General features: G+C 48.4%; 8 protein-coding genes across 8 annotated transcripts; 2 read left to right on the forward strand and 6 right to left on the reverse strand.

Moving 5' to 3' along the window:
- Positions 1 to 76: 76 nt before the first annotated feature.
- GGI43DRAFT_411076 (AP complex, mu/sigma subunit) lies at positions 77 to 1169 on the reverse strand. The gene is made up of 2 exons (XM_083206677.1): positions 1032 to 1169; positions 77 to 932 (listed from the first exon to the last, which is right to left on the reverse strand). Exons 1-2 carry the CDS (start codon positions 1061 to 1063, stop codon positions 533 to 535), a joined length of 432 nt encoding a protein of 143 aa, XP_083058331.1. The 5' UTR covers positions 1064 to 1169; the 3' UTR covers positions 77 to 532.
- Positions 1170 to 2796: 1627 nt separating this feature from the next.
- GGI43DRAFT_117536 (uncharacterized protein) lies at positions 2797 to 7082 on the forward strand. The gene is made up of 2 exons (XM_083198997.1): positions 2797 to 5428; positions 5495 to 7082. The coding sequence occupies exons 1-2, from the start codon at positions 2977 to 2979 to the stop codon at positions 6745 to 6747; spliced, it is 3705 nt and encodes a 1234-aa protein (XP_083058332.1). The 5' UTR covers positions 2797 to 2976; the 3' UTR covers positions 6748 to 7082.
- On the reverse strand, positions 6991 to 9695 carry GGI43DRAFT_411080 (transcription initiation factor IID, 18kD subunit-domain-containing protein). The gene is made up of 3 exons (XM_083206678.1): positions 9100 to 9695; positions 8307 to 8396; positions 6991 to 8244 (listed from the first exon to the last, which is right to left on the reverse strand). The coding sequence occupies exons 1-3, from the start codon at positions 9151 to 9153 to the stop codon at positions 7417 to 7419; spliced, it is 972 nt and encodes a 323-aa protein (XP_083058333.1). The 5' UTR covers positions 9154 to 9695; the 3' UTR covers positions 6991 to 7416.
- A 142-nt stretch (positions 9696 to 9837) lies between these two features.
- GGI43DRAFT_117500 (leucine carboxy methyltransferase) lies at positions 9838 to 11382 on the reverse strand. Its single transcript, XM_083198996.1, has 2 exons — positions 10859 to 11382; positions 9838 to 10764 (listed from the first exon to the last, which is right to left on the reverse strand). The coding sequence occupies exons 1-2, from the start codon at positions 11130 to 11132 to the stop codon at positions 9938 to 9940; spliced, it is 1101 nt and encodes a 366-aa protein (XP_083058334.1). The 5' UTR covers positions 11133 to 11382; the 3' UTR covers positions 9838 to 9937.
- An 860-nt stretch (positions 11383 to 12242) lies between these two features.
- Positions 12243 to 13721, forward strand: GGI43DRAFT_117556 (uncharacterized protein). The gene is made up of 2 exons (XM_083198999.1): positions 12243 to 12627; positions 12699 to 13721. The coding sequence occupies exons 1-2, from the start codon at positions 12514 to 12516 to the stop codon at positions 13629 to 13631; spliced, it is 1047 nt and encodes a 348-aa protein (XP_083058335.1). The 5' UTR covers positions 12243 to 12513; the 3' UTR covers positions 13632 to 13721.
- Positions 13722 to 14053: 332 nt separating this feature from the next.
- Positions 14054 to 14783, reverse strand: GGI43DRAFT_117558 (uncharacterized protein). The gene has a single exon (XM_083199000.1). It carries the CDS (start codon positions 14471 to 14473, stop codon positions 14093 to 14095), a length of 381 nt encoding a protein of 126 aa, XP_083058336.1. The 5' UTR covers positions 14474 to 14783; the 3' UTR covers positions 14054 to 14092.
- On the reverse strand, positions 14269 to 17951 carry GGI43DRAFT_117548 (putative kinesin family protein (KinA)). Its single transcript, XM_083198998.1, has 3 exons — positions 17378 to 17951; positions 14868 to 17287; positions 14269 to 14745 (listed from the first exon to the last, which is right to left on the reverse strand). Exons 1-3 carry the CDS (start codon positions 17492 to 17494, stop codon positions 14523 to 14525), a joined length of 2760 nt encoding a protein of 919 aa, XP_083058337.1. The 5' UTR covers positions 17495 to 17951; the 3' UTR covers positions 14269 to 14522.
- Positions 17952 to 18860: 909 nt separating this feature from the next.
- On the reverse strand, positions 18861 to 19889 carry GGI43DRAFT_117593 (E2 ubiquitin-conjugating protein RAD6). Its single transcript, XM_083199001.1, has 4 exons — positions 19702 to 19889; positions 19570 to 19634; positions 19269 to 19493; positions 18861 to 19167 (listed from the first exon to the last, which is right to left on the reverse strand). Exons 1-4 carry the CDS (start codon positions 19741 to 19743, stop codon positions 19044 to 19046), a joined length of 456 nt encoding a protein of 151 aa, XP_083058338.1. The 5' UTR covers positions 19744 to 19889; the 3' UTR covers positions 18861 to 19043.
- Between the last annotated feature and the right edge of the window lie 408 nt (positions 19890 to 20297).

Below are 20297 nucleotides of genomic sequence, written 5' to 3' on the forward strand. Positions count from 1 at the left end.
TTAAGAATTTGCTTGTGTGTTAGTATAGCTCGTATACATATACAGTCTCTTGATTTGCGCCGAGGATAGAGAAAGGCTCTTGTGATGTTTTTGATATATTAATTATCTGAATAAATACCCAGACATATATTGATGGTAACAAATTGTCTGCAGAGCTAGAGCATACAGGAGATGGTGGCACAGTTACACCACCACCTACTGAACCATCTTAGCTCGTATCCGCAACCAGTATTTCCCAATACCCCCAAACGCCTATGCCTATGATATCCTTTGCATCCGATAATGCATGATCAACGCGCTCCTCTGGAAGATTGCTGTAAGGGAGAATAAAAGATATGTTTAGAAAACCACAAAAAAAAAGTCCGGCTGGGCTTCCTGGTAACTCCGAGTCGCGAAATGAATATGTACGTAAATGTAAAGAAGCCGGTGATCGCGCCCTCTTGTTCTCTCCAAGATTCCTCAGAGAAAACGAGGGGGAATAGAGATGTTTGAAAAGAGGAAAGAAAAGACGCGTCTCCCATTCTCCCCTTCATCACTCCAGCTTATCCAGATGTTCCAGCCGCGTCAACACAACCTGCTTGCTCGTTTCCTCAATCTCGCCCGCCAGAAAGACCTCATCGAGGATGGCGTACACCTTGTAAAAGTTGAAGACGAGGTCGAGCTCGCAGACGTTGCCGAAGAAGGAATCGAGGACCTCGACGAAGAAGTGGATGGCCTCGAGGAAGGCGAGCTCATTGTCGTTTGTGTCGACGCAGGCGCAGAAGAAGAGGCCCGCGTAGCGGCGGTAGACGATCTTGTTGTTGCGGAACTCGACAAAGTTGGACTGGTATTTCTGGTCGCGAGGGGCGACGAGACGGTGGACTTCGCCCTTGAGCTTGATCTTTTCGTCGTCGCTGTAGGGGGCGTACCATTTGGCGAGACGGGTTTTGCCCCTATTGGTTTGGGGATGGTTAGTTTTGCGACGGATTTTGTGGATGGTATGGGTGTGCGTGCGTGCGGGATTGCGCGCAAAGTCGCGCGTGAAGACTTACTGTCTGTTTTGGATGAGGATGAAGGAGAGCATGATTGTAGAAAGAGCGAGGGACGAGTTCCGGTGATTGTTGGAGCTGTTGAGCGAGAGTGGTCGAATGGCGCTGAGGTGGAGGATGAATAATACAGACGTCTACTGGTGGTATTAGGAGATGGTTTAGTTGGAGGTTGCTCAATTACAGCGCGCGTCTAGTGAACCGTGGGGCCGGAGCACACGGATCGGATGCCATTGGCGGCCGGGCCGAAAGCAGGGCGAGTGGGGATTTGAAGACAAAGAGGAAAATGGCAGCATATATCACGGTTGGATACATGCTCTCATACTGATAATGAGGAATGTTACAGTTTAATTACTTTTGATTCTTTTTAAGAGACCAAAAAAGGAGACGGCAATCGCGGAAGTGGATATAGAACAGAGGTTAGTTGAATGGGTTAGTTGACTTATTTGCGGCTCAAAGAGGGTTGTGGTGAGTGCTGGGGACTAAACAGAACCATGTGCGCAGCGGAGACTATTGGTAGCCAATACAATTGTCTTGAGTCAAGTGATGAGGAATCATATGAATGATGGCATATATAGAAGATAATTAGAGGCCACAAAGCGCTGATGATTAACCCTTCTTATGTAGTATCTCGATGAGTTTAATAACCTACTACTTACCATACACACGTATACGTCATATGCCGAGAAAAAATGCAAAAGATCCGAGTATCTGAGCAAGAAGGAAAAAAAAAGAAAAGAAAACATCAGATCAGATCATACCACCTGGCGGAAAATTCTCCACTGCTTCAATGCACGTCCGGATAACGTTGCCGCTGACTCGTTTTCTGCAGTCCGCTTTGACTCGTATGTACAAGTCATAAAAGAGGAGCGCCCATCTCAACTGTGCTGTAGATGTGAATAAGCTGTGTTCATTTCCCTATAAAGCCGGGGCATGGGCAGCTGCAGACAATGAAAGCAACAATAGAATAAATTATTTCCCCCTAGAGCTGTTCCTTTTTACTGCTGACCATCTCCATTGAGTTTATCTTTGTGTATCACTGCTCCATAGTAATGTAATTATAGGCTACATTTTAAGCTCAAGTGCTGCTATAGCGCAATTATAGCGCCTCTGGCCTATTGCTAACAATGCTATAGCGCTCTGCCTATCTGTTAGGCAATGCGGAGTATGAGCAGTTTTATAGTAAGGCCGATCATAGGAGACTGCTTCAACTTAGCCATGTGCGTTAGCAGATACTACAACTCTATGTATTCTCTATTGATTCCATTTTGACCATCTTCGATAGAGCCTTTATAGAAGATATCAGAATTATTAATAGTGATAGAGACGCCTAACGGGGTGGGCCTGGAGAGCGCCACCGGGCGACCCGTAGCCTAAAAACCAGGCCCATTCAGTCATTCAATGGCCTGTTCCATGCCCCTCCTAAGCTCCCGATCTCCAGTACAGCATAAGCTTTATGGATCTTCGCTACTGCCCTTTTTTGACCGACTACTCCTTCCATCTCTGGAAAAGAAAAAAAAAGACGTGACCTCACACCGATCGTCGATCTCACCAACCCTGAAATCGTTCCATCTGTCAAATCCTGATTCATTCTTCTAGCCTTTCTCCCCTCTTCGCTATTTCTACTCTTTCTTGCTCTCTTCTCTCTTGCGCCTCAGTCCCCTTAGCCCTCTTCCCACACCTCTGACGATATCGGAGTCTAGTTCAAAGCTCCATGTAATAAAATTCACAGACAAAGGTCTAACCCTGGCATTTTCACGCCGCCATCGTCAGATTAACAGCCGCAAGCTCGCAATCCTTATCTTCTTCCCGAGGGTCTCCCGCTCGCCTCTCCAGTTCCCCCGACTCGGTCTTTGGCGACAGACACTCGACACTTCTCAAAAACCACGATTTAGAATCTTTGAATCCAAGGGATGATGTGGCTACCGAGGAAATCCTACTCTACTTGGCAATGGCAAAGCTTCTACGTAGGCTCGTTGTCTCCCTCTGGGGCGACTGCGGGACCAAGGATCTCTGGCAGCGGATTCTCAAGGATTTCATAGCCTGTGTAATTGCAACTACGATTGCTATTCTCCCCCAGATCAGAAGCTGGTCAACATTTCTTATTCCGATGACAGTTGCCTTTGCACATCCAGGCCAGCGGTTGGGCGTTGTCATTGAGAACATCATCATGATTATCTTTGGCTCTGGCCTAGGCTTATCATGGTGCATACTGGGCTTATACCTTGCGAGCTTGGTCTATGATGACAACCAACCCGCTGCTTATACCATCCGAGCTCTGTTCTATCTTGCGTGTATTTTGCTCCACGGCTATATAAGGTCATCGAGTCCTCGACTGTTCTTATTGGTCTTGTTCGTTATGCTGCCCGCAATAACCACACTCACGGCGCCAACCAAGGCCACGCCGCTCTTATACGAAACTATCTACGCACCAATTCTTATTGGCGTTGGTGTTATGCTTTTTGCCAACATTATCATATTCCCAGAATTTTCTGGCAGTTATCTGGGAACTTCTACCATTAACGCTCTCTCCGAATTGGCCAACACATTGGAGCGGGCAACATACTGGTTCGCCACCCCTGGAGGCGACTCTGTTGAAAATCGAAACCAGGACAGCATGCCCAGCATCATAGTGACTAACGACAGGGATATCGAGCAGCAGCAAACGAGCCAAAAGAGACAATCCATCATTCGTTACTGGCGCAAATTCTTCTCCGCTTTCCCGAATCCCTTTCGATCTGTCAGGGCTCTAGCTACGGCATCCAAGGTACCACTGCATGCGACCACGCTTGCATCTTTAATGGAAAGCAAACCTACAATTCGATCTAAGCTCGCTACATGTAAAACGGCACAGAATGAAGTCAATTTTGAGATTTCCATCTCACCCCTTGCTCCCGGTGACATGAAACTCATTAGCGTTGATCTCATGAGCAGTCTGTCTCAGAGCATTATTACCTTAATCGGTGCTTGTGAAAACAAGTTTATAGTCCTTGATGATGAGGGTCGTGAAGAGAACGACTTGGCAAACGATGATCCAGCACTATCACCAGAGAATACATATAGCCCTGCATTAACCACGCCGTCGACCAGTGCCCCAGAGGCTTACCTGAAAGTCAACCCTCATACAAGATCTAGGTCGAGAGCACGCAACTCTGTTGGCCCCCAGAGCAGAGTCGACTACGCCACATTGAATAGACAAATCGAGCTGAGCAGCGCAGAGCTTCTTGAATCTATTGTTATACGGCTTCAAGCTCCTGTACAAGAATTCCAAGCCTCTACGAATGCAGCAGTGGTTCTTCTTATTTCCTGTCTAGCGTACTGTTATGATGTTCCCACCCTACCTTCTGGTGCCCCTACTCCTCGAGGTATTCGTTTAGAAGAGATTGACCTGCGCATCGACCTCTTCGCCGATGCCCTAGCATTATTTGACAAGCAATCTACCGAACAGCTTAAGCTGGTCGCAATGCAAGAGACAGGCCAATTGCTCGATTTCATGCCTCGGATGGAGACGTTTCTCATCTCGTCGTTTCTTCTGGCCTTTCGCCAGTCCTCAACCCATATTTTGAATATGCTCCGCCATGCACGCTACTTAGTGGAGCAGAGGCAGCGCCGCCATGACAAATTGCGAATCTGGATCCCTCACTATTCAAGTCTTCGGAAGTGGCTACGTACTGCTGGAGAACGTGATTCAATGGTTCTTCCAGAAGGCGCGAGGCAGGCTGCACGACGCGGAGATTTGGCCGGCAATAGATTATCTATATCTCAACCGAAAGACGCCAGCGGCATCCTGGAGAGTGATGAACAACCAGAGGAGCGCATAACTGATGAGGAAGCAGGCTCTACAACCACCTCTAGATATCTGAGAGCCTTGAAAAGCAGAAAAGCAAAAAGCAAAAAGAAGGGAAAGAAAGGACAGGCGAAAGGGAAAATGGAGAAGCACCGGCAATCCAAACACGAGCATGAGAGGAAATATGCTCCTGATAGCTGGATTTTGAAGCTCCGAGGGAAGGCAGCAGATGTCTTAGAATGGGCTCAAGACTCTGACGATCTTGCTTATGCACTCAGACTATCTTTGGCTATCTTTCTTGTCAGCTTTCCGGCCTTTGTACCGTCTTGGAACCAGTGGTACGGAGATGTGCATGGCGTTTGGGCACCTCTTCAGCTGATATTTATCTTTGAAGTGGTCATTGGCACGTCCATGGTCACCTTTATTGTCCGAATGGTTGGGCTGGTTCTTGGCTGTACAGCAGGATACGTCTCGTTTGTTATTGCAGGCGGGAGCAGGGCTATTACTGTTGTGGTTCTCGCTTTTACGCTCCTACCTTCCTGCTATTTCCAAGTTGCGACAAAATACGTCAAGGCTGGCGCAGCGGCCATTATATCAATCAATGTGGTTGCCCTAGGTAAGTCTATGGCCTTGCACCTCTTTTCTTCTTTCTACACATAAAAATATCTGACCATCTCCATAGCGTCAGAGAATAGCACAGAACCAGCAGAACAGGTCTATTACAAGCGTCTCATAGCCTTTATGGTTGGAGGTGTTACCGCTACTCTAGTGGAGATGTCTGTCTCTCCTGTGCGCGCCAGAGATCGTTTGGTTGAATCTTTATCTGCCTGTGTGCGTCATATCCAGGGCATGCAGGGCGCCATAGCTGTTGGCGTCGATGAGCCGGAATTCCTTGATCCTCGCTGTCTAAAACAGCATCGTCATTTCGATCAATTGCGAGAAAAGGCCCAAGCCTCACTTGCTGCGGCTGAGACTTTTTTGCCATTTTGTTCTTCTGAACCAAGACTTAAGGGCAGCTTTAAGAAACTTGCGCCGATATATACGGAGATTGTGTACGTGCTTCACCAGGTAATCGACCGCATGGACAACGTCGTACAGCTCCGGGCAGCGTATGGCTCCTCAGTGCTGGAAGTCCTGAATCCACAGGTCTATACATACCGTCGGAGCATGGTGGCAAGTTGCACCTTGATGCTGTTTTCCGTTAATGAGGCGTTGACGACATGGCTCCCGCTCCCTCAATTTATCCCATCAGCTCGCTTGGCACATTTGCGGCTGATACATAGAGTCCGTAATATTATCACGTCGCAAACATCAACGTCAGCTCCAGTAACACCCACAGTAAGTCATGCTAGCCATGGCAAAACCGTGGGCGAATATGATGATCAGACAAGCGAAAGGGTGGCACGCTTGATAACTAAGCATAACTTTCTGTCTTGGAACGCTAGTACTGCGGGTCAGATGGAAATTATTGAGTATTTGGAGGAATTGGTTGAGCTGGTCAAGATGTTAGTGGGAGTGAATGCATTCCGCTCGGGAATGTTGGAAAAGCCCAAGTATCAACATTATGCACAAATGGCCGACTCTCGCCAGGAATCTGTAACTGTGGCTCCTACAAACGAGTCCAGCAGCTCATTAACAACTCAGCATAGTGACATTGCCGTTCCAGAGGAGCCAGGAGAGCTCCCCGATTCGGTCTTGAGGCGGGTTGCTTTGGCTACCGCTCAAACAGATAGAGTCAACCAGAGACCAAGAAGAGGAGTTGCTGCAGCGCGACGACCTTCCTACAGAAGAGGAAGCATTTTCGGAGAGAATTTGGAAGAAATACCTGCCAGCTTGCAGAGGGTCAACTCTCGGCTATGGCAAGGAAACGAAGCCGTCAGGAGGGCGTCATTCGCGATCACCAGCATGCGGCCAGATTCAACTGCTGGACCTTGAAATGCGTAATGGAAAATGGGAGAATATTTTTCTTCCTAGCATGAATCTTTCTATTTTTCGAAGCAAGCGTGTTCTTACTCATTATGCGACGTTTTTGTTTTCATTTTTCTTTTTGATGAAGCGAAAAGACGATATATACCCCACCTGTAAAGGAAGTATGAGAGTTTGGATCTAGATCAGAAAAGATAAAACTAATTTGTATGAGATGGTAATGATGAGCTTGCATTTCACATATACCACTTTATAGAATTTATATACATTTAATCACTTTATTTGGCATTGCCCGTCGCTGATAAACGACACGACAACAATAATAGCGACCGCGCTAAACTCTTTCAACTGACTTTGCAAAAGAAACCAATTTATCCATCATACAGTCGTCAAAAGACCAATTTCTCAGATCCATTGTCCTTCATTATGTATCTGTAAGCCCAACACCCTCTGCAAGCGTATATTATACCGGGTCAGAATAGCCTCAAAACTCCAAGTTGAAACGAGAGGGAAAGCAAAAGAGAGAAAAAGCAGACTATAGGCAAACTATATAAGACTAAGAAACTGATTGCGAGTCCCCCAAAATAAAGAATACTTTGAGCAAAAGACAGAGGAGGGAAAAAAAAAAGAGAGAGAGAGAGAAGCAACCAAAGCGAAACAAGAAGTGGGGGAAAAAGTCTAAATAATATTGAGAGTCGTATGTTGTGACAGTCTCGTAATGTTGAGCATGGCACGCGTTTTCTTGGGTCTTTGCTGGAACCGCCGGAAGGCCTCCTGAACGTGTCTTGGCTCGATGGGCGTGCGGCCCTCACTAGGGGGATCGAAGAGGCCCTGCTGGAGCTTGCGCTTCTTGCTCGTGCCACCCTCGACTAGAGCGCCGGTCTGAGCGCGGGCCATGTCCTCTTGCTCCTTGACCTTGAGGGCGACTTCGGTGAGAGTCTGGACCATTTCGAAGGTGAGAAAACCAAGGATATCGACGATATCGTCCGAAGGTTTGCTGTCGGTGACGACACCAAAGCCGGCCCATTCGCGGAAACGCTTGCCCTTGCGCCAAGTGAAGGATGCTTGACGATATTCGGACCATGTCACGTACTCTTCTCGAGTCATGACTTTGGTGCGCTCGTCGGCTTTGCGTAGACGCTGGAGGGTGATGTAGTTCATCTCTTCTTCCTCTTCGTCTTCTTCGTCGTCGCGCTCGGGGACTTCGACAGAGTAGAAAGACGCGGGTTCCCATGGGAGACCGACCTTGGCCTTTTTATTCTTCTTGGCCGCTTCGTCTACGGGGCCTCCAGGGACGACACCGCCGACAGCATCATCACCAGCAGCGATATCTGCGTCTGCGCCTTTGTCGTCAGAATCCTTGACGTTTTTACGGACGTCTTTCCAAGAGAGGAATGTGCGCAGACGAGATACTTTGGCTTGGTCGTGGCGGATTTGAAAGATGAGGTCGTTAGTGCTGATCGATTTTGAACCACGACGGGCGGCAAGCTCAGTGCAGTTGCGTAGCTAAAAGAATTTTAGTTAAATTTATATGATAGAGGTGCAAACGGTAAAAGCGGTTGACGTACTAGTTCGATGACCTGCTGCCGGACGATATCTTCGATGATACCAGTTGTTTCTATTGACGGCTCGGTTGTTTCGCCAGAAACGTACATCATCTGTTGGAAAGAGTCAATCGTTATAGCTCGTTTGGAAAGACGAGACAGAAATCCAGCTCGCATGCGATATCGTCGCCCATTGACGTAGAAGTATCGATCACTCATAGTTGAGTAGGGGTAAGGCCGAGGGCCTTGTAGCAAAATTCAAGTGAAGAGGAGGTGAAGAGAAAGATGAGATTTAATGAAGGTGAAACTAAGTCTGCATAGAATTTATAGGAGTTGACTGAGGCTTGCCACTTGGCTGTAATTGTGGTGCAACTGGTAGACACGGCCTTGCCAGGTGTTGATGTTGAAGGATGCGGTTGTATGTATGATTATGATCTTGAGATCGCTGGTGCATTTTCCTCATTCCATTCATGACGCTGGCCATGAAGGATATTATTAAGTAGCCAGTCATGGCAAATGAGACTGGCTGAACTGTTCTCAAAGAAAGTAGGAAGAAGAATGTGAATGCCACACCCCCCTTTTTTCCATCGACAAGATTTCAAAACGGCTCACTTATCAAAGGTGACCAGCATATAAGAGAGTCTAGCCTGGCCAAGGTAATGAAATGACATATGCGCAATTGGATGACTTGATAATAGGCGTCATACTGTCATGGTATCAACTGTCGTCGCCATCATCATAATGAATTCCCAGACTTCTGAGACTCATCGCTCCTCAAAAAAAGCTCCGGTGCAAGTGAAAGTAGACGGTATCTCACCTGACTGATTTCTTGGCGATATTTATACGCCTTGGCGGTACTTGATTCCGCCATCCTTTCGAATTTCTAATAAGTAATGAATTTCCTTCTCTTTCTGTAGTAATCAGGCCCAAAGCCTGTAAGTAGGACAAAGCGCGTCCAGCGGCTTCTCCCTTCAGAACAGCGTCAATCGTGCGCCCCCCTCGAAAAAGTCCGTAGTCGTTCCCGAAGCTCGGTATTTCAAGCGAAAAGGCGAACAAGAATAAGTGTTTTCATGTATCCAAACGAAAGAACCGGGATTGCTGGGGTGGGCTTCCGCAATCGATGAAGAGCGACTGCCGCAGGTTTGGCCAAAATGAGAATCCGTCCAAGTCGCTTACAAAGAACTATTCGATTGTATGAACCCAAAAGGGAGGGGAGGGCGTGAAGAGGAGCGACAGAGGCGATATATTGGAGCTGATCCTTGTAAACCGAATTCAAGCAACGGCAAAACCCCCAAATCTAAACAAAGAGAAGATAGTGACGATGAGTAGGAGACAGTCAAGGTTGAGATGAAGAGGCCCCAACGCGACAGAATCGGAGTCGGATTCGTTGGCAGCGAGGTATGCTAAATACACCCCCCTCAGAATATGCTGACCATCTGCTAAATGCACACCCATTTATCGTGACAAGTCACGTGATGTATTTCGGTGTATCACAGCTTAGCAGTAAGACGCTGAAAAATAATGTGTAATATGCGACAAAGTGCATCATCACTGCTTATAGCAATGATTATGAGGCAAAATTTGTCATTGAACGAATACAGCAGTGACGGGGAATATTAAACCCGCATGCTGTATCGATTTATCATGTATTCTTTTTACTCAATGGCTCGCCATCCCTCAAACCCATCCCCCCTAAAACTCCAGACAATCATGTAGTGTCCCGCAAGTAGCTGCCACTCTTCAACTTCATCGAGCCCTTCGAGCCTATCAACTCTCTCCTTTTCCTCGGCATTTACCCATTTAGTCCATATACGATCAATTGTCAATTGACGGGTAGTCTCAAATCCTATCCTCTTAAGACGAGCTGCTTCGTCTGCTTCGTTCCTGCGCTGCCCGAGACTGGGCATGTGAATGTTCCTTGCTGCCAAATTCGACACCATGGTGTCGCTAAAAGGATCTCCTAGGTTAACTGGCTCGTAAATCACGACTGCTGTATTGGGTATTCTGGAAGTAAGATATTCAAGCACTCCATCCGATTCTTCCCGAGAGAGGTAGCAGAGGCAGCATTCTGATAAAATGAGAGTGGGAATATCAGTGCGAAGTCCGGGCAGCGTCTCTGTAGATGTGGGTGATAGCTGCCGAATGTCGAGCCCGTGGCAATAATACTCTCCATTTGGTGGCTTGCTCGACCAGTCACTGGTCTCTCCTGTTGAGCGGTTGGCCAAGATGCTCGCCAGTGACGGCACTCCTTCAACTGTCTTGAGCTTCTTGGCGCTGGTTACTGAGAAATCAATCTCATGGTAGATAAGATTCGGTTGGCCCTGATTCTCCTGACCAAAGAGTCGAAAGGGCCTTGTATCGGTACCGGCACCTAGAGACACAATTTGCTTCGTGGCAACAGCTTGCCCTGGTGCTACTTCAGTAGCTCCAAACAGGAACGAGTGGACTAGATGATCTATAGCTGCTGTACGTGTATATGTTCCTGCAGCGGTGTGTGAGTTGAGTTGTAGTATATATGTTTACATGACGAAAAGGAAAAAAGAAGAGAATGAAATGAAATAGTCATCACAACTAACCTCGGTTGATAATGGGAAACCGTCTCGCTGGAGGGCCGCCCAGGCTGGACACGAAATACCGTGCGTACGGATCGCTGAGATATCCCATATCGACAGCACTCAGCCTTGATACGGCCGCATCGGTGTCGGTGCCCTGGATCGTCGCATCATGAGCCTTGCCACGAGATTCGGAGCCGCTACCGCCTCCAAGTCCTTGCCCCCGGCCCCGGCTTCGGCCCCGACCGCCGCCTCTGCCCCGGAGAGAGAGCAAGTTGGGAATGGAGGGAGCTGACATTTTGGGCTCAGCTGAAGGATCACGGGCGTCTTGAATTTTGTAATAAGACTACCGGCTTCTATTGGTGATGCGATGCGATGCGATGCGATATAAAGTGATGGACTCCCGCGTAAGTAAAGGTACTGCTCACTCTCCCACCCAATACCCCAGTGGATGGTATCTTAGTAAATCAGTCAGCTAAGAAAGGAATGTACAATCGCAGGCAATGCGTCGTGCAAAGTACATCTTGGAATAAACTGGTACGCTGTCAATGTCTTGCACCAAATACTAGACAATAGACGCAGCCCCACCCCAGCTATGTTTAAGGAAGCTGCGGGGCGCTGTCGCCTGTGCCTGTGCCTGCCTACCGCGTCTAGCAACAACTATGGAAAGAACCGCCCATAGCATCCTGCCATTGTTTTTTCGCCAAGACTTACAAGATACTTAATTCGTCTTCGTTTCTTTACTTTTAACTTCTTCTTCTCTTCTTTCTGACTTACTATCTTTAGATACGCCATCTTCAGCTACTTTTCGCTTATCTCTCTAATAATGCGGACTTTTCGGTATTTTACCAGGATGACTACGTGACGAACGGCCGCTGCTGACTTTTTTCTCTCACTTCCCGTTCTAGAGCCCATCCACTTTGGCAGCGCTTGCTGGACCTCGATAGCCGCTGACTCGCGATGGCTCAGTGCCGAGACAAGATTGCTGTGGATACACGGGCCAATTGATCGTGAAGGCGATCCAGCAACAAACCATTGAGATTAGGAATACACAGCAAAGCAAATCGTTGAGACGGACAGCAGCGTAGCGCAATGTACCTGATACACACCATTGCAACCTTATAATATGCACTCATCTAAGCTACGCGCCGACAATGCATTCCGCAGCTGATGTAATTCGTGCACCAAGAAAAGAAAATAAGAGCCCGAGAGTACTGTTTTGGGCAAAGGCCGGGCTGGCGCCCCTCATATATTAGGTTGCTGTCCCGAAGTAGAAATGGCCGATACGTCTGGGCAGTGAAGGCTTTGCGGCCGTGGCTAGCTAGTCTTCTGCTAGAGGCTAACGCGCGCTCATACACGAGCTTTTTGCCGTGGTGGAGGGCAGTGCTGCCTAGGCCGTTTGAACTGGGGTGGTCCCTTTGCCAAACAGCCCACCGGGATTCCTCTGGCTTATAAGCCTCTGTTTTTCCCAACCATCAGCGCAAATAATCGTTTCCTTCTTTAGCCTTGCTCTTTTTTACATTCTCTTCCATCTGTTCCGGTATTTCGCAGCTGGAAAGCTGAACGGAATACTTGTCCATATCGCGTGTTCATCGCGACACTCTTAGGGTCTCTGTACCTGCGTCATCGTTTGCATCTCTGAAATTTCGATTTCGTACTTGTCCGAACATTCCGCCACCATGACTTGGACCGTTCAAGAGGGAGCGGGAGAACCTGTCGAGTTCCATATGCCCGCTTGGGGCTGGCCTATAATTCTTGTTCAGGCCATTATCCTGATTCCCATTTCACTTCTGGTGAGTGTCATTGTGTTCTCTGCAACTTCAGAGTGCAGGTGAAACAAGTTTCCACTAACACCAACACATAGGTTCAATATACCCTGCTCTACATCTACCCTGTCTTCACCATCATTGAAGATGAGAACCCTCCTGCCTACGAGCCCCTTCCTAGCAACGGAGATGATGAAGAGGCCACTGCTGGTGGCCCCAAGCCTACCGATGGCGCCCCTCGAACTGTGACCTCTTCTCTTCGCTCCATCAACCGCCTTCTCACCTCGTATGGCGGCTTCCGAGCCAACTTCCGTGGATTCATGTGTCTTCTGGCCCAGAATGTCCTCAGTGGCATTGTCGCCTCATTCTTCTCTTGGTTTCCTGCTAGGCCCTTCGCCCAGTTGCTGGCGTCCTTGGTCATGGTTCAATACGCCACTGCTTGGGTTCACATTGTCATCTCGCACCCTTCTCCTCGAAGATTTTGGCGCCGCCTGCCTCCCTTTAAGCGCGCCTTTAATGCTACTTGGAAGCCCGTTGTGCTTTACTGGGTTGCCACCCAAGTGCACCAATGGGTTCCCATCGGGCTGTGCTACTTGATCGGCTTTGACGCCCCGTCTTTCATGAAATGGGGCTCTGGCAACGTCCCTACCGACTTCAACGAACACAAAATCTCTTATATGATCAAGGCAGGCGTGTACTTCCTTCTCAGCACAATGCTGTGGGTCGTTGTCATCATTCCCGCCCGCGTCGTGCTAGTTAGGATTCAGGCCTCACTCCTCCCCGAGGACGAGGACCCCATCATCCCCTTCGACCGATCTTTCGATGGCAAGGTTGAGCCTGCAGTAGTAGGCGGCCTGGGCTACGCCACCATTGCCAACGCCTGGTCTACCTTTTCCAAGGCTGCTTGGAGACGCGTCGTCATCCTTTACGCCAAGATTTTTGGCGTCGTTACGGCTACCATGATCCTTTCTTGGGCCATAATCATTCCTACTGCCCTGCTCCTGTTGAGCTTCGGCTCAAAGAGCACCTAAATTGCTTGTTTGTCTGCTCGCTTGTTGGCAATAAGTTTAAACGTCTACTAACAATTCATACTGCGGCTTTCATGGTTGAAGCCACGTCCCACATCACCAACTTGGTAAACTACTCATGATATATGCACACGATACTTATACTTTTCATAAAATAAAAAAAGAATCTGTTTTAATATCTCATGTGTTCTTTAACTCTTTATTCTTTCATGCGTGACGTCTTTATCATATATATAAATATATCCCTCCCCCAACCGCGTAACTCCAACAGTAGAAATCTCTCTAACCCACCCACTTCCCATTTTTCTCTTTTTCTCTTCGGTTCATTTCCATCTCTGTCTTTCTTTGCTCATTCACTGCATTTCGTTCGTGCCAAGCTCTTATAATTCATTCAAACATGTAACCATCAGGTAAAAAATTCGTAAAGAAAAAAAGACCCAGAATCCAACAATCGTCATTCATCATCACTCCCCTGACTTCACACACACGCAATAATGTATATAGCTTGCGAGAAGGAGGCACGCATCATTCGCAGTGCCCCTCTCCTTCGTCAATCTCTTGTTCCAAACTTTCAAAATGCAGATAAGAGATAGGGGGGAGAAGAAGTAAGAGCAAGACATATCAAAAGATATAAGGCAAAAGAAGAAATCAAAAACGGATAAAGCCTTAACCAGCAAAGTCAGCAGGGCATGTGCGTGGTAGAGAAGAAAGAGTGAGAGAAAAATAAGAGTGGACAAAGAGAAGAGTGAGTGAGAGGAAGAGAGAGGAGGGTTGAGGGTTAAGGGGTTCAGAGTTTTGTTGGTATGGTGGTTTCTAAGTGTGTGTAGTTTAAAAAAACCTCGCATCTAGTGTATTTCATAACGCCGCTCCAGAAGAACGTAGGTTTAAAAAAATCTACGACTTGTTGAAGAACCAACTACCGCGCTTGCTGCTGGTTCCATCGCCGCCTTGGATTGTGGGGGTCGAAGGGGCATCACCGCCGCCGCCGCGCAGAGGCTTGGCGATGCGGCTACCGGCGCCGGAGAAGCTGAAGCCACCGGCACCAGCAAGGCCGCGGGTGCTGCCAGCTTTGGCAGCCTCGAGGCGCTCCTTGACGGAAGCAAGTTGGACCTCGAACCTAGATAGGGGGGAGTCTAGGTCAGCACCAAGCGTTTTATCATGTTTCTTTTACTAGCAGTACATTGATGCACTACCGTCACAGAGAAAGAAAGAAAGGGGGGGATAACGGGTGATACATACTTGTGATTGGCAGTCGCCATCTTCTCCTGGCTGTCTTGCAGCAGGCTCTCCAGGCTCTGGATACGCTCGTTTCTCGCAATGAGTTTACGCTCTGCGATGGCCACCTCCTTCTTCAAGGAAGAGTTCTGCTCAACCAGCTGGCGCTGGACTTGAGTGAGCTGCTCCAAATTCCTTTCCAAAAAGGCCATCTTCTTCTGCTGAGCACGGTTGTTGGATGTCCGCAGCACATTGTTGTACTGCTCGCGGGTCTCGTCAAGGGAAATCTCCAGCTCGACGACACGCTCGCAGCGGTTCTGCAAGTCTCGCATGAGGCTCTTCTTCATCACGTCAAACTCAGCAATCTGCTGTTGGACGGTCTTGCCGTTGGCCATGGCACCGGCACTGGCAGGGCCAGCCTTGACACGCTGCTGAAGCTCCTCGATGAGAGTCTTCATCCTTGCGTTCTCAGAGGCCTTCTGGTTTAGATCGACCCTGAGCTCTTCGGCAAGTTGTACCTCAGACTTGTCGCGTTTGTCTAATACGGCTTGTAGTCGTGCCTTGACCTCGTCAACATCGGCCTCGCTGAGATTGCGCGTCAACACATCCTCATATTCCTGCTGCAATGCCTCCAGCCTAGACTCAAGCTCCTGCCTCCGTCGGGCATCCTGATCGTTAGATGATCCACTGTACATGGACAGCTCTGCTTGCCTCACAATGCCCTGAGTCTCGACCATCTTTGCTCGGAGGGACTTAAACTCGTCTGGTGCAATGTGATCTCCGATTGTGCTCTGTTCGAGCAGAGCATCAATGTGCTTAATTGTTTCAGCAATAGACCGCTCATTCTCGCTGAACACATCTGTTCCGAGTTCGAAACCAGCCATCATCTTGGCCATCTTCTCTGCCTTCTTCTTTTCCTTCTCGTCAAGGGCAGCACCCGTCTCCTTAGCGCTCATCTTGGCGTCCAGCAGCTGCTGCTTCATATCATCCAGTTCAGTGGTGAGTTCTGAATTGGCTTCTTTGAGAGCATCCATGGTGATCAGAGCCTCTTTGCCCTCGAAATTTAGCCGCTCCAACTGCATCTTGAATTCGTTCACCTCTGTCGTCAGCTTCTCATTCTCCTTGCCTATTTTGCTATCATGGTCCTTTAAGAAGGAAAGCTCCTCTTTGGTTTCGCGAAGTTGCTTCTCAGCTGTCGCAGCCAGCGATTCTTTCTCTGTAAGCTGATCTTGCAGCTCATTTTCGCGGCGGAGGAACTCTTCCCGCTCATCCTTCTCTAGCGTTATACTGGGGGTACCAGCGCGATCAGCAGCGGTAGGAGTCTCTGAACGGCTTTCTGTAAGCCGTGAAGGAGTTGAGGGCCGTGGCGCTCTTGCTTCGGCCTTGGCTGCGGTAACACCCTCGGCAGTGGCCTGAACCCACTTCTCTTTGGGCACAGACTCTCCAGCTCGCCACAATTGAATTTCGCCCTCGAGATTGGAGATGTAAGATTCGAAATTGGTGACTTGGCCTTGGGCTTTCTTGAGCAGAGCCTTGAGCTCCGCCGGGCTGAGCTCGGCATTGACCTTGGCTTTGTTCTTGATAGACTTTGCTCTGGTACCGAATCTCAGCGTTCCCAAGGTTTCAGCGTCGTTGTAACTACTGGGAGAGCAGTTGATGATGAGAGTTGTTCGACTGTTACCACCCAGAGATTCTTGTAGAATACGGGTCAATTTAGAATCTCGATAGGGAACAAAGTGAGATTTGCCATCGGTCAGGGCGTTGATGACCATACCCAAGGCACTCAAACTTTTGTTGATCTTCTTGGCTTCCTCAAGCGTCTGGCCGCTGGCACCCGTCTTGCCAACCTTTTCACTACCAGCCAAATCGACCAAGAACAGCTGACCGCTCTTGGCCGAACCAGTCTCAACGTTCTTCTGGGTAATGGTAACGACGAAGATGGAGTGAGATCGTGATGACTCTGCGTTCATGTTGGTGGCAGAGACGACTCGGGCATTACCTCCTCTCCTCATCACCTCGTACACCTCTTGGACGCTAGAGACATAGATTTCTAGGAGGCCCTTGACGTAAATTCCGCGGTTCTTCTCTTCATGAATGGGCAAATTGTCGTTTTGAGGGGCCAGCAGATCACGAATCTTTTCCATGTAAATTTCCATGTAGCTGACACGGACAGTGTATTCGATAGTGCTAGGGCTGGACATGATGCTGGCAAAGATTTGCTCGACAATGCGCGGAATAACACCCCTCTGCTCGGGGTCGTCCATGTTGCCCATCATGGTATATGATTTACCAGCACCGGTCTGGCCGTAGGCAAAAACAGTACCGTTGTAGCCATTGAGAATGTCGTCGACGGTTGGGCGAATGGAGTAGTCGAAGATGTCTTGTTGTTTACATGACATGTCAAAGATTCGGTCGAAGGTGAAGGAACCCTGCGCCTCTTTGGACTATAACAAGCATGGCCACGGTTAGCGGAGAGCTTTCACCATCGGGGCTCTGCAGTGAGCTTTGATCATTCAGATAGAGGACAGCCATACGTCAAGTGTGCAAGTATCGTCCGAGCTGAAGGCAACGATTGGCTTGCCGCCCGATTCGATTTCCACCCGGTTCTGGGGCCTGAACCGGGCGACGACCTTGATAGTGTTGTTTGACATGATGGGCGGTTGGCGTTGGGCAGTTGGATCGATATCAAGCAAGGCCGTCGATCTTGGGAAGAGGAGAAGTCGCTATCTCCAAGGAGAGACTCTCTTGTCTCTTGATCCCAAATGGCGGGCTCCGATAGCTGCTCCACCGAGGACGGAGAGAGGGGCTCAAAAAAGAAGAAACAAAACAAAGACGGTCAATCGCTAACCGAAGCTGCGAACGACGACGAGAAACAAAAACCCCGCCGCAGGATCAGTGTTAAAGGGGAAAAGGGGGAGAGAATAAGAAGAATAAGGAAAAAGAGAAAGGTTTAAAAAAAACCAAGACAAAGACAAAAAGAGGTTCTAGGGATGCAATAGGAACGGCGGTCTGGGAAGGGCTGGCGGGGGGACCCAAAAGTTCAGGGCCAATGTGGTTGTTTAGAGGGTGACAAGCGCGCTAAAAACAGTCGCCGCGTGGTGGTTGAAGGTGCCGTCAGAAGCCCTGAAGATGAGGAGGGTGAGGGGCTGTTTGTTGGAGGTCAGCCGCCTAAAGAGGTGCCACCTGTAATACTAACGTGTGCCTGGATCTAGGGGAGCTTATTACAGTATATAGCAAAATACCAGAGCATTCTAAAAATAAAATAAAAAATAAATATACAACATTTATTAAATAAATGGTCATCATTATTTAGTGGTACTATCTGACATCTCCTTGTTTTTGGCGTCTTATGATGCCATGTCTTTTCCGTCTTCTCAGCGTCAGTGGGAACCAAAAAAAATCGTCGTCGAGTCTGTCAGGGGCTGGATTGCAGTCAACCGTGTTCTCTTTGGTCTTAGCGTGTCATGATGAGGAAGCTCTCAGCGTTGTCTGAGTGGCTAGTGGCCGGTGGCTGATACAGGCGATGGATTGGCGTTGGGTTGGCCCAACTTGGTGCAGACGCATGTGAGTGGCTGAATCGTAGTGAGAAGCAGACCCGAAATCTCACTCAATGCCTATTCTATGCTATTCATGTAAATGGCCAGATACTATCCCAATAAGAAAGTCGGTCTGCTAAACAAGCTGTAGGCTCTGTTGAAAAAGGAGGGAAATATGGCTGTTGAGGCGAACATTCAGTCACCAAACATGCTGCCATCATCTTATAGAATATATGCCACTTTGTGTTCATGTGATGAAAGAGAAAAAGAAAGATTAAAAAATCATTTGGCAATTTCATCGCCGCTTAACAACTACCTATATCTCGTTCGCCAGGGTCATCTTCACCATGATGGCGAGGATGCCAAAAACAAACGCTAGAATACTGTAGGAGAAAATAAAACCAAAAATCGTGAGAAAGCGAACATTGATCCTCCTTCCCTTGGTATAACCAGTTCAATCTCGTGCACCAAAACGCCTGCAATGAATCTTCTCCTTTCTACCAAGCTCCAGTCTCTCGTGGACAGCGTATCATATCAAAAGATCGGGCGAGCTGAGTTCATAATCCGAATTCAGATGCGGAAGCGAAGAAATAGTAGACCCAGGCATCGTATGAGGCCTTGGGCACACATCTGCTCTGCGCACTTCATCTTGATATAATCCTTTTTAATCTTCCCAGCTGCTCTCGACAGTTGCTCGGACACGCTTGGTATATTCTTTTCGGTTATCCTTGTAGAGATTCGAGGCCTCGACGTTCGCCGGTGAACCGGTGTTGGGATCGTTCAGTAAACTACGCAGTAAATCGTTCCAAGTCAGCCAAGAATCCATCAAGTCAAGAATGGACAGTAAATGATTTATAATCCACTCCATCACAAATATTTGTGCCCATACCTCTGGATGCTGGTCAAAACAGCAGCAACATCATACGTCGGACTCCATCGGTTTTGCAGAATGTCCAAGCACAGCTCGCCAGTCGCATATACGTTGGGGTGGAACATCTGGCTTATAAATTTGACCTGGGGAGGCTTGTTGGGGTATTGCTCTTCGAACTGCATGACGAGTCGGAATGTGCCATCTTCAAAAGGTGTGTCCGCGGGGCCGATGATTACGGCGTTCCTGGAAAGAGACGTGGTTAGGAGCTGGGTCTTTACAAGTTCTCTGCCGACAGCGGAGAGATGAGGGGCAAACCAACCAGGTCATCACATTATCGGGAATGGGAGAGGCTGAAACTCCAGCAGGAGGATCGGTTTGCATGCGCTGAATGAATAGTTAGAGGGTGTAAAAGAGTCAAAAGTCAGGCAAATCAAGGCTATGCTAGACATACCTTGAAGTCGCGCATCAAACGACGCCGGGCTGCCGTTGACATGGCTGTGGAGGATCTGATTTGGGGATCGGAAGCTGAGCAAGCTGAGCAGTGTCGAGCTTTGAGGTTCGGATGCCTCGGTCGCTGGAAGCAAGCAAAAAGAAATGAAATGACTGAACAGCTAGATTAGATGAAGAAGAGATTAGGATGTTTTTGGCAAAATGCCGGCGAGTCTTTTCTACGCTGGGAGAAGTTGAGCGAAGATCTCACGAGTCAAGAGCGTGATGGAAGCACTAGATAGAAGCACTAATAATGGGCAGCAATTGACGGGCGACTAATCAGAGCCAATGGCAGGTCAGCGATTGGGTAGATTAGTCATGATCATGTGACAACGCATCAGCATCGCGAACAAAGGCGAAAAGAACGTAAAATGGAGATGGTGATGAAAGAAGGAGCTGTGGCAAACGTGGTGGAGCGACGCCACAGGAATTCCAATTCCGACTTGTTGGGTGTTGTGGCGGCTGTTACGGCTGTTTATTGCAGTGATTCCATTCCGTGAAAAAGGAATCGCATTTTGTAGCCTCGGGCTGCTGACGTGAAAGTGCCGAGATGATGCA

The sequence above is a fragment of the Trichoderma evansii genome (assembly GCF_050947405.1).
Source record: "Trichoderma evansii strain SZMC 28006 chromosome Unknown GGI43scaffold_17, whole genome shotgun sequence".
Lineage (NCBI taxonomy): Eukaryota > Fungi > Ascomycota > Sordariomycetes > Hypocreales > Hypocreaceae > Trichoderma > Trichoderma evansii.

Coding starts and splice junctions, on each gene's coding strand:
- GGI43DRAFT_117548 (XM_083198998.1), bottom strand. CDS start 17,494: ATGTCAAACAACACTATCAAGGTCGTCGCCCGGTTCAGGCCCCAGAAC. Junction 17,288..17,377: donor ACGATACTTGCACACTTGAC/GTATGGCTGTCC, acceptor TGCTTGTTATAG/TCCAAAGAGGCGCAGGGTTC. Junction 14,746..14,867: donor ATGGCGACTGCCAATCACAA/GTATGTATCACC, acceptor CCCCCTATCTAG/GTTCGAGGTCCAACTTGCTT.
- GGI43DRAFT_117593 (XM_083199001.1), bottom strand. CDS start 19,743: ATGTCAACGGCAGCCCGGCGTCGTTTGATGCGCGACTTCAAG. Junction 19,494..19,569: donor CCCGATAATGTGATGACCTG/GTTGGTTTGCCC, acceptor GTCTCTTTCCAG/GAACGCCGTAATCATCGGCC. Junction 19,168..19,268: donor GTTTTGACCAGCATCCAGAG/GTATGGGCACAA, acceptor TTTACTGCGTAG/TTTACTGAACGATCCCAACA.
- GGI43DRAFT_411080 (XM_083206678.1), bottom strand. CDS start 9,153: ATGGCGGAATCAAGTACCGCCAAGGCGTATAAATATCGCCAAGAAATC. Junction 8,397..9,099: donor ATCGCCAAGAAATCAGTCAG/GTGAGATACCGT, acceptor TCTTTCCAACAG/ATGATGTACGTTTCTGGCGA. Junction 8,245..8,306: donor GGCAGCAGGTCATCGAACTA/GTACGTCAACCG, acceptor AAATTCTTTTAG/CTACGCAACTGCACTGAGCT.
- GGI43DRAFT_117536 (XM_083198997.1), top strand. CDS start 2,977: ATGGCAAAGCTTCTACGTAGGCTCGTTGTCTCCCTCTGGGGCGACTGC. Junction 5,429..5,494: donor AATCAATGTGGTTGCCCTAG/GTAAGTCTATGG, acceptor CCATCTCCATAG/CGTCAGAGAATAGCACAGAA.
- GGI43DRAFT_411076 (XM_083206677.1), bottom strand. CDS start 1,063: ATGCTCTCCTTCATCCTCATCCAAAACAGACA. Junction 933..1,031: donor ATCCTCATCCAAAACAGACA/GTAAGTCTTCAC, acceptor CCAAACCAATAG/GGGCAAAACCCGTCTCGCCA.
- GGI43DRAFT_117558 (XM_083199000.1), bottom strand. CDS start 14,473: ATGCGAGGTTTTTTTAAACTACACACACTTAGAAACCACCATACCAAC.
- GGI43DRAFT_117500 (XM_083198996.1), bottom strand. CDS start 11,132: ATGTCAGCTCCCTCCATTCCCAACTTGCTCTCTCTCCGGGGCAGAGGC. Junction 10,765..10,858: donor GTTTCCCATTATCAACCGAG/GTTAGTTGTGAT, acceptor ACACCGCTGCAG/GAACATATACACGTACAGCA.
- GGI43DRAFT_117556 (XM_083198999.1), top strand. CDS start 12,514: ATGACTTGGACCGTTCAAGAGGGAGCGGGAGAACCTGTCGAGTTCCAT. Junction 12,628..12,698: donor TGATTCCCATTTCACTTCTG/GTGAGTGTCATT, acceptor ACCAACACATAG/GTTCAATATACCCTGCTCTA.